Genomic DNA, 14,935 nt, shown 5'->3' with positions numbered 1-14,935 from the left:
TATCAAAAAGATCCAAAACCAAACAAGATCATGATAATTTTTTGTTTGTTTGTCAGAATACATAAATATTCCAATAACCGACAGATCAAGCAGAGTTTTGCTTCTTTTTCATATACATCAAAATCGAACCAAAAGACAGCAAACTAATATGATAATGAGACTACATCACCAAATCAGACAGACTTAGGAAAATGCGGGGACAAGAGCTTCGCGATCTCTGTGAATCCAACTGTGTCTTTGTCACCGAAGATTGTCTTCAATTTATCATCGCATATGATCTGCTTCCTATTCTCCGGATTCTACAATAATAAAACAATGCATTCTTAAGATACCATCATCTCTAAACAACAACATCCAAGTCCAAAGCCACCTAAAAAAGATACAAGGTCTGAAAACATTTCAAGACAGAACAAACCAAATTTGACAAACAAAACAGTTACTACATACTGTAGCTGCTTAGAATCAGACACTTGAACCCAAATACATTGTTCTATTACACAACAGAACTCAAAAGACAGAGTCTCAAGATACTGATTAACACAAGAATCAAATCATTTCCACAAGAAATTTCAAAAAACTGCTCAAACGACTTTGCTTACGCGCAACAATTTGTTTTCTAACTATTCTACAGTCTCTGGGGAAAAAAAATCTCTGTACTTAAGACATATGCTTTCTTAACATACCATCATCTCTATACAAAGAAACAGAGAGCTAATAACAAAACATGATGTTTTCAGTTTCTATACAACATAATCTGCTTAGAATTAGACACTTCAACCCAAATAGATTATTCTATTACACAGGAACTCAAAAGACTGTGATAAACACATTCCACAAACAAAAAATAATCAATTGACTTGTTAACGCGGCAATAAGTTGTGTTCTCTAACCATTCTAGAGTCTGAGAGAGAGAGAGATCTTTCTAAGCACATAAACAAGTGAAAGTAAAAAAAAAAAAGACCTAGAAACCCCTGAAAACTGTACCTGGAGGTTGTTACCCTTGATATGCTCCCACACTTTCTTCACGGCGGTGGCACGAGAGAGCTCGCTTTCTCCAGCGAAGTTAGCCAGCGTCTGTGAGACCGGAACTGTCTTGAGAATCCCTTTTCCTTCTTTAGCAGCTCCACCGCTTGCTGCAGCCGCCGCATTAGTCGTCGCCTTTGCCATCAGTGTCCTGCATCCTCCGAAAACCCTAGAAACTGCCGACATGTCTTCTTCTTCTTCACGCGCTCTGGAACTTTTTTTTTTTTTTTTTTGTTGCCGAGAGGAGAAACACCTAAAACCCTAGAACCGACTAAAGCTTGAAAGCGAGACGCTTTTAATTTAACAAGGAAGGTAGCTAAATCGTTATGGGCCTTCATTTAACTAACATATTTGGGCTTCTTTGGGCTTCAACAAAAATGTTTAGTTCGGTGGATGTTATATGGACGAAAGGAAAGGAATATATTATGGGCTAAAAGCCTAAAGTTGAGAAACGGCATCATTTTTTCCCTCACATGGCGGAGGCTAAGTAAAATATAAGGGTAAATGTTCAATTTTAAAATCTTTTTGGTCCAAAGTTGACGATACGGCATCGTGTTTGTTGCTTTTCCTCCCTCTCAGTTGTTACATGGCGGATGCTCCGCCGCATAGAGTCTTCGTCTCCGTCTCCGTTTCATAGCGGAAGCGTTGCGGTGAGTGTAAATCCTAATTAACATCAGAGTGGTGATTTTTTGTATATGGCTGTTGACATTAACGGCATTTATGACAGTTCCATGAATGGTACTCCCTCTCTTCCTGAAAATAGGATGTTTAGGTAGACACACACATATTAAGAAAACTACTTTTTGTCTAGAAAATATCATTAAAACTATAAATTAATTGTATTCAACCAATTACAAAATAGACTATTAAAATATGATTGGATACACATGTTTTAATAAAGTAAAAGTTACCTCGAAAAATGAAAACATCTTATATATTGGAAAATCAAAATTATGTAAAACATCCTACTTTTAGGAACAGAGGGAGTATATAATTGCCACAAATATTATATTACTATTTTTCATGTTTACAATAACCATTTTTACTCTTTTTAACGAAAGATAAAATACATTTATAAGAGTTAACTAATTAAGATTTAAGATTTAGAGTTGAGGGTTGGACTAGATTTTTTGAAATGTGAAATTTAGGATTCTAATAAATATATAAATAAATACTTAAAAAAATTAAAAATAGTTTTACACATAATTTTAGAAACTTTGAAAAAAAAATATTCAAAAAAGAAGGTAAAATTTTTTTAAAAAAAAATCGAATTTGAAAAAGTATAATTCGAAAACAGAAAAAAATTATTTAAATAATTATTCACTATATATAGAGAAAATATGGCTATAAAAGTCTTTTGCAACTTAATAAAGAATGTATTTTCGAAAATATATTTTTAGTGATGATAAAGATGAATAATGATACCATAAAAGTGGTAAACATAAAATTCTTTTTTTTTATTTAGTCATTATCGTATAAACGAGTTACTCTACTATACATATTAGAGAATTTTTTGGTTTAAAAATAAAAATGGGTAACAAATCACGAGTAAACCAACAACACAACACAACATAATTATTTTTATTTTAAAAATTGATAATTATCTTATATTTTCAAGTAATTAAAACAAACGACTTGATTTGGTCTGAGTACTCATCTTTACATGGCAAATACGACTCAAGTAAAGGGTAGATGACGAGTAGCAATTAATTGTGGGGAAATTACCAAAAATATCATATTCATAATACCATTTTTCATGTTTACACTAACTTTTTTTATCTTCACTTTTAAAGAGGAAAAAGACATTTATAACTTTAGGATTAACTAATCTAGACTTATAATTTAGAGTTGAGGGGGTGAGATAAGTTTATGTGAAATTTAAGATTCCAGTAAATATATAAATAAATACTTAAAATTTTTAAAATAGTATAAAAAAATATTCTGATTTGCAAAAAGAAATTTTGAAAAAAATATATTAAAAATGGTTATAAAAAGTTCAAATTTTAAAAAAGTATAATTCGAAAACATACAAATTTTTTTTATTATTATTTTTATTTATGTAAATTATTATTTATTATATATATAGAGAGAACAAATGTATAAGAATTTTTTTGCCTCTTAGTGAAAAATATATTTTTGAAAACGTTTTTTTAGTGGTGATAAGCATGAATAATGATAACAAGAAAGTAGTAAACATGAAAATTCTTCTTTTGATTGTGTTCACCTAGGTCTGGTAAAGCTGCAGGAGTTAGTGACTGGCAATGCGTTTCCCCACCAAGTTTGTTAAATATGTATGACTTTAAGGAGATTGCATTTCTTCATACTCTGGTTAATTTATACTATCTTGTTCAGGTATAGGCTTGTGGTTAATTGGCTCTTAATTTTGCACACTAAAAAAAAACCAGCAAGTAGTATTACTCTCTCTAGTATTTTAACATATATATATGGAAAGAACATGATTAGATCATATGATCTCTTGCTTTCGTATGCAAATTACTACAAGGATGATGATGATATATTTAGGTATAAGAAAGCAGTAAGGATTTAGACTCATTTAGTGAATGACGTTACTCAAATGGTGAATGACAATGCTTTTCACGAACTTGGTTAAATATTTATGACTTCAGAGAGATGGCGTTTCTTCATACTCTTTAGTTAATATATGTTATCTCGTTCAGGTAGTTAAGCTTGTGGTCATTTGCATCTTAATTTAGTACACTAAAACAGCAACTTGTGTTTACTCTCTCTAGTTTTATAACATATATAAAGTGAAAGAACATGATTAAATCATATGTTTTCATGCTTTTCATATGTGAATCACTACAAAGATGATTTATTTAGGTCTAGAAAGCATCAGGGCTTAGTGAATGACGTTACTCAAATGGTAAATGACAATGCGTTTCACCAAGTTGTCGTAATATATATGACTTTAAGGAGATGGAATTTTTCATACTCTCTGGTTAATTTATGTTATCTCGTTCAGGTACATAAGCTTGTGGTCGACTGTATCTTAATTTAGTACACTAAAAAACGAGCAACTAGTGTTACTCTCTCTAGTATTATAACATATAACATGATTAGATCATATGATCTCTTGCTTTCGTATGCAAATCACTACAAGGATGATGATGTATTTAGGTATAAGAAAGCAGCAGGCAGGAGGTTAAGTGAATGACGTTTCTGTTTATTTACTTGGGGGTCATAGATGGTTCTTCTTGGTGATGACAATGACACTTGACAAAGTAGTGAGTGACATGGATTTCCCTTTGTGATGTCTTGTTGCATCAGCTTCCACTTGACTAAAGTGAATCACGTCTTAATGTGTAAGCATATCTTGTGGGCCTTATCATCCAATGATTTGTTTTTATCTTTCCTTGATTTTTCTCTATTTCTTTACTACTCTATGTTGTTCTGCCACACACTATAGCCTCCCACTTCTTCTTTTGGTGCAATTATTTTGTAGCTAACGATGTGAAGTATAACAGCCATTGCCTGAAAGCGAAAGCTTATTCCTTTAGCTATGTTGACATGATTATGCAGTTAGAAAGTCTGCTTTTTTTTTCCTTTTCGATAATGGGTTATAATCCCTGTTTTAAAACTCGCTAGGCGTAACGCGTGCGGTAAGGTAGTGCCTAGCGCCGAATCAATTAATCGGAGATTACACGCAGATTAATCGGCGATTTGTTTTTGTTCTTTAACATATATTTTTATGATTATGACCAGAAGATGTTGTAGCAGAGTGGTTTGGACTCACGAATTAGAAAAATGCAGCCCGAGTTCGACCCTCGGTGCCATCATTTTTATGATTTTTTATAATTTTTTATTTAATGAAGGGTAGAAACGTCATTTAACAGTCGTCTTCTTCCTTAGGGTTTTTGATTTTCTGCGACTGTAAATACGACGGCTGAGTAGTTTTAATGGTTTTTGAAGCAATTATCTTTGTTTTTTTGTTGTTTTCGCTTAAGATTCATAGATCTAACATAGATGATTCGATTTATAGACAAAAATGTGTAAAAACTTGAGTTTTTTCTTTAAATCCGATTTTTTCACCGTATAGGTTCGATTCGCCACGCTAGGTCACCGTGGAGCGTTTTTCCGGCCGACGAATCGGCTAGGCGGCCGAGTTTTAGAACAGGGGTTATAATTGATCGCACTCTAATCTTTGTCCTTGGTTTTGTAACAAACTACCGCTAGAGAACTTGAGATGACAATGAGAGCCACGGTCAGGTGTGTTTGATTATGTCCTGTCGCTGTTCATCTAATTATCAGCAACTTGCTTTAATTATTCTTATCTGATAATACATGTCATTGTTTTCACCAGTTGATGCACTTGCAGTTGCAGGTGACTAGTAAGGTATAAAGAGTGGACCGAATGTTTTAAGGAACCCCACAAAGATACGACATTCATCTCCAACAGGAGAGTGGACTTGAAAGTTTAGTCACTTTCGTTTCACTATTTTGCAAATGGTATATACTTTTGCTTCCCTTTCTTATCTCATACATATATAATCATCTCAGTGTTTTATTCTCAAACTTAGGAGTATAATTATCATCTAAAGCCTAAAACAAAAGAAAGTCGTCGGATATATATCTCGGATACTTAAGTAAAATCAACCAAAATTCGACGACTTATTAAACTTTTTTCTGATACTAATATTATTCCTTGGTTGCAGTGTGGCAAAATATTTATTCTTCTGGCTGCATCTTTTTACCTCAACTTCACTCGATGCAGTGCCATGTATGCCATGAGTCGATAACCCACCAGCATAACTCCCATAACAAGTACGTCTATCCATAAATTGTTCAGTCCCATGGCTTTGATTCCTGGGAAGTCTCCAACTCTGCACCATACCCCTTCTGAGCACTCGTAGTAATCCTCATCACTGTATTGAATACCCAAAAGCAGCTTGTAGCAGTAGTAGCTATAGCTTAGGTACTTGAGCCATACGATGAAAGGAGGGATTTGCTGAACGTAATACCCTCCAGCTATGAGAAACACAAGTGTAGTAACAGATGCCAATGTTGTGGCTTGCTTGATGTTCATAAGGAGAGCACCGAACGCTAAGCCAAGACCTTGAGCAACAAGGACGGAATAGAGAACCACCAGTAGTGAGAGGATAAATGTAGTGGGGTCAGGTTTGAGCCCACCCATCCAGTAAATTATGAACACAAAAGCAGTTGGAAGGGCGAGTTCCAAGGGCAGGTCTCCAATGTTTCTAGCCATGAAATAGGAGGAAAGACGGTACATTCCGGAAGACCGCTCCTTGATTAGCATTCTCTTCTCTTGGGGAAATGTGAAAACCGCGTTGTATAGTGGGTAGAACCCCCAAAAGACTGAGAAGAAGAAGAGCAAGGCAGTCTGCAATGCAGAATGATTGTTAAAACACTAATGTGACAAGTCACGATATAATCATTATCTATTTTATTCAGCCAAGAAGAAGAGTCTTACTCTATCTTGTAGGTGAGATTTTGGAGTATGCCACCAGAGTAGGCCACCAAGGAAAGCCACGCTGATGACTTGGAAAATCCTTAGCTTGTTGAAAGATTCAAATCTCCTCTCTCTGACCCCTCTTTGGAGCAGTACAGTGAACTGGTACCACCAAGTTGTGCACCACTGTTCTGACTTGATACTTTTTGCTGCTCCATTTAAATAACAGATTATTAGTGATGTAGAGGAGCAGAAGCAGAATAATGCAAGAACTACTTTTTTTTTTTTTAAAGAAAAGGGAAAATTACCAGCAGCTTTGGTGTACTCATAGCTATGAGAATCTGCATTGCAGAGTTCAGCTTTCAGTTTAGTAGATATGTTCTTCTCATAAGCTGAAACAAGAGTTTCTTTCACTGTCTTCTGTTCTTGTTCTGATGTCTCCTTTTGAGAATCAGGTGGTATTCCTGTAGTTTACCAAATTTTGATGAATTAAAAAGGTATTTTTTTCCCCATTTTTCATTATCTAGAAGCTTAAAGAGAAAGGGTTTGTTTACCGTTTGCAAGGTCAAGTAAAAGGTCAGCTGGGTTAACTGTCATGGTAGTAGAGAATCCAACAGAGCTGAAATATTCCATAGCGGAAGATGCAGGACCATAATAAATAGGACTACCTTCAGACAGCAAAACCACCTTGTCAAACATATGGTATATGCGGCTTGATGGCTGATGAATTGTGGTGACTACTGTCCTTCCCCCAGAAGCCAGCCGTTTAATTGTGGTCACGATGCGATGAGCAGTGGTCGAGTCAAGACCTGAAGTTGGTTCATCAAGAAGGAGCAAGCTAGGATTGATGAGCATTTCTTGACCAATGCTAACTCTTTTTTTCTCCCCTCCTGATATTCCTCTGAACAGTGGTCCTCCTATCATGCTGTTAGTACACCGAGTCAATCCGAGTTCAGAGATAACTCGGTCCACATGCTCAGCCTTCTCGTCTCTTGTCAAACTGCTTGGTAGCCGTAGAAGCGCAGTAAAGAAGAGAGTCTCCCAAACCGTGAGGTGAGGGTAGAGGATATCATCCTGAGCAACAAACCCTGTTCTCCGCTTGATGCAGCCAGAGAAAGGCTGGCCGTTGTACATGACTTTCCCCGAGAAAGTTTTGGAGAGGCGGCCCCCGAGAGCTGAGAGAAGAGTGGTTTTGCCACTGCCTGATGGACCTAACATAGCTAGAATCTCTCCTGGACAAACCATACCCGTTATCCCGTTCAGAATTGTCTTCTCTTTGCAGCTCCATGATCCCAAACACTGACCTGTCTGCTCTATCTTAACCTTGTACACAACCTCCTCAAACTGCATGTACAACCCACAAATAAATCAATGGAAAGCTCTGTAAGAACCAACTATCAAGCTAGAGAGTAATATTTCTTTATGCGATTTCTGTGCATGAAAAAAAAAAAAGTGAACAGAACTGATTCCCTTTTGAGAGTTAGATAAAGAGAGAGAGAGACACACACACCTTGAGAGTTATGGGGTACATGGACAGCTGGAGACCTTGTACAGACTTGCTCTGTGTTTCTGACATATCTGTCAAACCTTGTACCATGGCTTCGCCACTGCCACTTTCTTCAGGCCTTGGTGCTATGCAGTTCTGTGGCATGATGGATCCTGAACCAGTTTCCTTACTCGTCTTATTGTGATGCGTTTATGGAAAGTTCTTAATAGTGGTAAGAGTATCAAAGTAAGCAACAAAGGTAAGAGAGCTTAAAAAGTGAGTGTCTTTGGTAGCTTTCTTCTTGATCTCCCTCTAAGGGAACCCATGTGAGCACATGAATATATAGTAGTATGGGAAACACCCTTACACACTTAGAATTAGTCATGTGTCTTGCAAGAAAGAGGAAGAGGGAGATTAAAAAAAAAAACGATTTCTTTACGATGTTGGCTGATCAATCGTCTGTGGTGGGTTCCCACCTTCTCTCTCTCCCGTTAATTTATTCTAAAGCTAATTTCTTTACCAAATATTTATACCTATCTCTTCCTTTTTCCATTTATGAGAATCTCACCTCTAATTCCATTTTTCTTTTAAGATAAATTAAATAAAGCACCCTTTGGAGTTTTGACTCCTGTGGATTCTAATACTGCAATTGTCACAATTTGCACAAAGTTTTCCTCTATTGAAAATTCATCAGCTGTTGTTAAGTTCTCCTAAGTTCCAGTAGGCATTTGGTTTTGGTTCAATTTGTTTTTGATTTTTTTTAATATAAGAATATAGAAACTATTCAAATATTTATAAAATTCGATATTGTTTCAGTTCAAGATTTTTCGGTTCAGTTCAAATCGAGTAACTTGAGAATCTGAAACAAAAGTTTTTAGAAAATTTTAGATATTTAGGATAAAAGTATCAATTAATTCAAAATTTTCAAATAAAAATACTGGATAATTTGGATTGTTCAGACAAAAATATTTGATTAGTTTTTTTTTGGTTTATGGTAATTATGCACATATATATTCTTAACCGTCTGATGTGGTTGCGGATAATCAGAGTGAAACAGTGTTTAAGCAACTTCTGAAAAAGAAGCTCAAAGCATAAGAGCACTAGATGCTTCAATTATTTAACCATCTTTGGTAACTTCTTCAACTTTTTTCTTTCACGTAGATGATTTACATTTACATAAAACAAAAAGTGGAAACAAAAAGGAAGAGACTTTGCGGCTTTTGCATTATACATGACCAATAATTATGCTCTCCACCATTTCAGAACTCAAAAATAGCTATACCACAACCAATCCAAGTGGGAAGATCCTCTAAATCTTCAAAAGAGTAAAATATCTTATTTAAGTTTTTCTATTAATATTTTCGCTATGTTATTGTTTTTTAGATTTATATTTCACATGCCATCTCATATCATTTGTTATATCTCTGCATTATCAAGCTCTCATGTGCTGGTGTTGTCTGCATGTGAAACACTGTTTCCTCAAGAAATCATTTCTTCCTAAAACAGCACATGACGCAGAATAGTTTTTAGAACTGGCGACCTGGTCATAGATACACTTCCTTTATTTGTCTATTAGCCAAAACTAAAAATTCCCTAGTACACGGCAGTTTTATGTTAATGTCCTAGTCTTTTGATTCTTCCTTTCTTGTAGGAGTTCATGTCACACATGAAAAAGATTGTAGCATGCCCGCGACACAAGACCAACCATTCAAAAAAAGATCAGATTCTTGTGATAGCCTGAGAATCTTATAATACTATTCTTGAGTAACCACCAGAGATAAAATATGCAATATCTTGGATTTTGAAAATTTATCAAAAAAAAAAACTTGGATTTTGAAAATATATATGTCATATCCGGCCGACTAGATGGTAAGCTCGTTTTGATAAGAAGAATTATTTAGTGTCTGGTGAAAATATATGGATAGAGACATAGAATGATCAGGCTAACCTCTAGTGAATTCTCCATCAACCAAATAAAAGACAAAGTATCTTCGCACGTTGTTCTTGTTGTTATATCAACAAAATGGGTTACATTTTCAGACAAAAGTTGACGCTATAGGCATCTTTTCCAACGTCACATTACTATATCAATTTTTTTTTCTGACAATTTGTTTACAGAAAACTCGAAAGCCTTTGGGGCATTTAATGTCTAAGGTCAGTTGTAGGGGATGAATTGTCTTTTCCAGCACAATTTATTTCGAACCCGGATCCAAGAAGACTATATACCTAACAGCCAGCAGCATATAGTTTTTTTTTTTTATGTTGTCTTTAATAGATCCGAATTTAACCATTTTCTGTTACAAAAAAAACATATAGTCTTTTTTTCAGTAATACTTTCAAATTAAAATAACGTACAGTTTTTTTTCTATTGTTTTTTATGTCAATGATGGTCGGAACTCGAAAGGAGCTTTGGAACGTTTTTTTTTGTTAGGTACCCATAACGAAAAATGTATAAAAACTATTACACCATATATTTCATAAAAAGTATCACTTATACATTTTTTATACGTATTAATAAAATAATCAAAACGCATTTATAATTTCATTTAGTTACATCCATTTAACCAACAATATTTGTGATAAATAAATTTATCTACCATATCAACCGATTTTACAATTAATAGTCAGTTGAAAGTAAATATAATTAAAATGCATTAGAATTCTAGAACGACATTTTTTTGTGTAATGAAAAAAATGATAAAGTGATACTCTTTAATATACAAAGGGAGTATAATATTGCATTGAATATCATTTGCTTTGCTGTTACTCTTTTTGCCATATGTTAGGGTTGTTCAATTCGGATTTCATTTTAATTTTAATTCAGTTTTTCATTTTTTTGGTATTTAGGTTTATAACTATTAGCTACTGTATTAAAATTATTTGTTTGCTTCTGGTTAATTATTATCAATTTTTATTTATTCATTTTTGTACTAAAAACCATAATTATATATTTATCTTATGATATTTTATCAATATTTATATGATTAAAAATTAAATTTATTAAAACACAAAGATATTTTCAGTACTGTAATTTTAAAATAGAATATTCTTTACTTTTATTTAACTATTAATAATAAATATTATAATTTCATTAAATAAAGTTACAAAAAAGTTAGTAATAGCAAATAATAACTAAATTTTACCATAAATTTCTTTTGTGTTTATTTGTGGAACATAAATTTCATTAATTCTGAAACATTCGTGGTACATATTACAGGAGAGTTTACCCAAATTTTACAAGAAAAAGACAATAAACCATAAAAGATAAACATAAAGAGATCTCTAAAATAAAATGCCAGCAAATTCAGAGTAAAACTCAAATGCATCGAAACAAGGTTCAAGACAGCACCGAAAGCTTGAGATTTAGTCATTTTGAAGTATGACGTTAACACCCAATCCACGAATGGGAATATCGCTGAACGAAGTCTGTTTCATCTTCAGGTCCCGGAGCGGACCGCTCCAAAAGATTCTTTTAGCAAATCTGTTACAGAAATGGATAGACTCCTCCACATATGATCAGGAGGGAAGCACACCTCAGAGACGAGGAATATAGTTATACCATTCGCTCCTCAGCAGAGGGAATTGATGATGGTGGTGGTTGTGATTAGTATGGTGAACACGCCGATACCTAAAAACACAAGATATTCTTCGGACAAGCTAAGCCATATGAACAAGATGTCTGCGGTAAAAAAATTGGTGCACTCATCAAATATTTTTAGGAGGTTAGTCAAAGAGACTAAACTGCTCCACTTTAAAGTGAGCTGTGAAGCAATGAGTGAAGCCTATCTCACGGTTTAAATGGCTCGGTTTTTATCAAACAGAACAAAACACGATAGCTGAATAAACGCGAAGTCTGAGAGTGTAAGAGGTGACAAATGAGCATGACGGGAGTTCAAACCTCACTTCCGGTGTGATATGGATAGATGGCGTCAGAGGGTGCATGTAATTTGAGGAGCAGCTTCACCGAGAGTTTAACATAACCCTAGATTCGCGAAGGAGACCGGAAGCGGTAGAGATGGAGAAAGAGCATATCAAGTAGATGATTTCAAGTCGATGATGTTCTAGATCTAGAGACCGCATTATATGTGAAGCCCCACGAAAACCGGTGTTCAAGACGTTGGAGGATGTTGATGTTGATGTCCTTGCATTAGGGTTGGAGGCGGAAGTCGGAGAGGGGATTCGAGCCGAAGAGACACCGTAAGAGAGAGCATGAGGTTGAGGCTCATAGATCTAAAACCAAGAGGAGAAGGGCTGGTAAGGGTGAGGCGTTGAGCAAAGGGAACCGAGTGACAGATTTTCGGGAGCTCTTCGTAAAGTTTATAGTTGTGATGAGATTTCATCGACGAACTAAGATCATAAACAGGATCTCAGACCGTGTCGAGATTACACACGGACCAGAGAGAAACAAAAGCCTAGATGAAAATGCATAAGAAAATAAAGCTTTGAAGAGGAAATAAAGATAGTCAAACCATTTTTTGTATTTTGGGATCGGTTCGGTATTAATTTTTTGGTTTTTTTTTTTGGATTGAAGACCCCTGAGTATCTCTCTTTCACTTCCTTAAATACACTCTTATTGTGGAAGCACCTTAGCCTATTGGTTAAGGTTTAAAAGCTTCTACACCCAGGTCTAGATTTCAAACCCTAGACTATGCAATTTCTTGCAGATTACAGGAAATCGAGGTTTCAAGTCCTGGAGAGAGCGATTTATTAATGTAGACGACAGAAGAAAGGTTTACAAGGAATGTTCAACATGGTGCAAGTAAATCTGGTCAGGAATGGATCTTCATAGGACGGCTCAGATGATGGAGTTAGACATAAATCTTCATAAGACAGGTAGTATTGTCGGTTGTCGAATCGTCTATGTAATCTTTCTCATAAATGTAATGTGCTAATAAATGAACGTTATAAAAAAAATACACTCTTATTTGCACATATTTTATGTAAGCATTGCCTTACTAATTGAGGATGCAGTCATTTTTAGAGATCGCGTTGCGTTTACGAGCACTGAGAATTATTTTCCATTTTTTTTAGTCCATGATAATAATTTCGATCGTCAACAAAAAAATTGTCAATATTAGATTAAATCATTATATATAAGAAGATTGAGAAATAAGGTAATTGGGAAAGGGATATATACTTGTGGTTTAAAATGATAGTCAGAATACGATCCTCCTCATCTTATATCTCTCCCGTGGAAAGTTCCTTCCATATAAGATTCGGATTCTCTTATTTCTTTTTATTATACAGAACTGAATTGTAATGTAATGTCATTCTTTGAGAAACCCACTTGGTTATAACTTTGCACGAATGCACGAATCCGAATATAGACAGGTTTTTATTTGAATATCAGAAGAAGATGCTGGAATTGTTATAGTTTATTAGTTTTATTCGTCAAAAATGAAAGAACCAAAGCTAGTTTTATTATATAGAGGCGTATATAATGAACCTATATACAAATCCTCTATATATAAATTGAGAAGCATTACAATTTTTTTTTGTAGCCACATGTTATCACTAGTATGATTCTTAAAATTATTAGATAAATATGTTGGTCCATCTTTTTATATAATAAGTTTTTTATTAAACTAACCATAAATTCATTATTAATGTTTTTTATTATTTCCTTAAATAAAAGTTATGAAATTGCCTAATATGGCTAAAGCCTATATTGCAATTAATAATTTTTAATAATAAAGAGTTGATAAAAATTAGTATATTTTCTATCATATTTGTTTAATTTTAAACTATTAAAATAAATTAAACAACCACATTAACCATATAATAAAAAATTAGATTTTTCTGTATATGTTATATTTTGAATTTTTAAAAACTACTATAAATTACTAAAACTGTTAAAAGTATCACATTCAAATTTTGTGATCCATGTTTTAATATTTTTTTAATGAGAAAATACAAATGATTACAAAATCATATAAGTAAAATGATAATTCTCTCAAATAGTTTTTTTTTTAAGTTCTTTTGTCACAAAAAATAGCACACAAGAAAGAAAATGACCAAAATAGCCTCTTTTTATTTTGAAAATTTAAATTTTACTTTTTAATGTTATAAAATTTAAAACTCTTTCTCCAAAACCCCACCACTTAACTCTAAACTCTAAGTCTAGATTAGTTAACCCTAGGGTAAAAACACATGTTTACCTTTTAATAAAACTTATTTTGGTCATTTTCTTCATTGATGGCTATTTTTGTGATAAAAACTTAAAAAAGACTATCCTAGAGAATTTCTCTAAGTTAAACAGTTTAATTTAATTAATTATTAAGATTAAAAGATATATATATATATATATATATATATATATATATATATATGTTTTAGGTTAAACTATATACCATTTAAAATACATAAATATTTAAATTTCAAAATTTACTTTGAACAATCTTTTTATTAAAAGCTTTGAACAAACATACAACTTAATTTTTAAAAAATGTAAATTACTAAAACTATTAATCAATGAAAATTTTGTTATCAATAATTTAAAATGTTTTGGTATAAAAGATACAAATGATCATAAAGTCATATGAGTAGAAAACATCATTTAATAGATATTAATATTAAAAATATACTATAAATATGAATATCATTTTAATTTAATTATATATCCTATCAAATAAAAAAAATATTATTTGGATTAATAAAATTGATTTATATGTCCGTACCAATTTAATTATACATGTAATAGTTACTGACTTTTAATCATTTAATATTTATTTATTATTTTATAATATGTTAAAACATATGATACATTATATATATAATGTTTATCACGCGCAAGGCGCGGGTCTTAATCTAGTTTGATGTTAAAATGGTCTTAATCTAGTTTGATGTTAAAATGGTTGGATAGGTAAGATTGAACATGATTGGCAAGTTAGTTTAAAAGCATCTCTAACAACTTCTTATTCATTCAATTTTATTTTGCATTCTAATAGTCTCTCATCCTTTCAAAGTCTAAGAAAATGAATAATATAGAAGTTGCATTA

The 14,935-nt window shown here is 33.1% G+C and overlaps 2 protein-coding genes and 1 long non-coding RNA gene across 3 annotated transcripts; 1 reads left to right on the top strand and 2 right to left on the bottom strand.

Moving 5' to 3' along the window:
• LOC106345163 (upstream activation factor subunit UAF30) lies at positions 1 to 1,309 on the bottom strand. The gene is made up of 2 exons (XM_013784404.3): positions 985 to 1,309; positions 1 to 299 (listed from the first exon to the last, which is right to left on the bottom strand). The coding sequence occupies exons 1-2, from the start codon at positions 1,207 to 1,209 to the stop codon at positions 174 to 176; spliced, it is 351 nt and encodes a 116-aa protein (XP_013639858.1). The 5' UTR covers positions 1,210 to 1,309; the 3' UTR covers positions 1 to 173.
• Positions 1,310 to 3,186: 1,877 nt separating this feature from the next.
• LOC111215655 lies at positions 3,187 to 6,358 on the top strand. Its single transcript, XR_002664566.2, has 3 exons — positions 3,187 to 5,250; positions 5,360 to 5,490; positions 5,697 to 6,358. It is a non-coding gene; the product is annotated as an uncharacterized LOC111215655 (long non-coding RNA).
• On the bottom strand, positions 5,522 to 8,319 carry LOC106451792 (ABC transporter G family member 14). Its single transcript, XM_013893769.3, has 5 exons — positions 7,962 to 8,319; positions 7,006 to 7,795; positions 6,760 to 6,915; positions 6,473 to 6,660; positions 5,522 to 6,382 (listed from the first exon to the last, which is right to left on the bottom strand). The coding sequence occupies exons 1-5, from the start codon at positions 8,100 to 8,102 to the stop codon at positions 5,732 to 5,734; spliced, it is 1,926 nt and encodes a 641-aa protein (XP_013749223.1). The 5' UTR covers positions 8,103 to 8,319; the 3' UTR covers positions 5,522 to 5,731.
• Positions 8,320 to 14,935: the final 6,616 nt, after the last annotated feature.

The sequence above is a fragment of the Brassica napus genome, chromosome A5 (genome assembly GCF_020379485.1).
Source record: "Brassica napus cultivar Da-Ae chromosome A5, Da-Ae, whole genome shotgun sequence".
Taxonomy (NCBI): Eukaryota; Viridiplantae; Streptophyta; class Magnoliopsida; order Brassicales; family Brassicaceae; genus Brassica; species Brassica napus.
The sequence above is the reverse complement of the archived record's forward strand: the minus strand, read 5'-3'. Positions and strand labels throughout refer to the sequence as shown.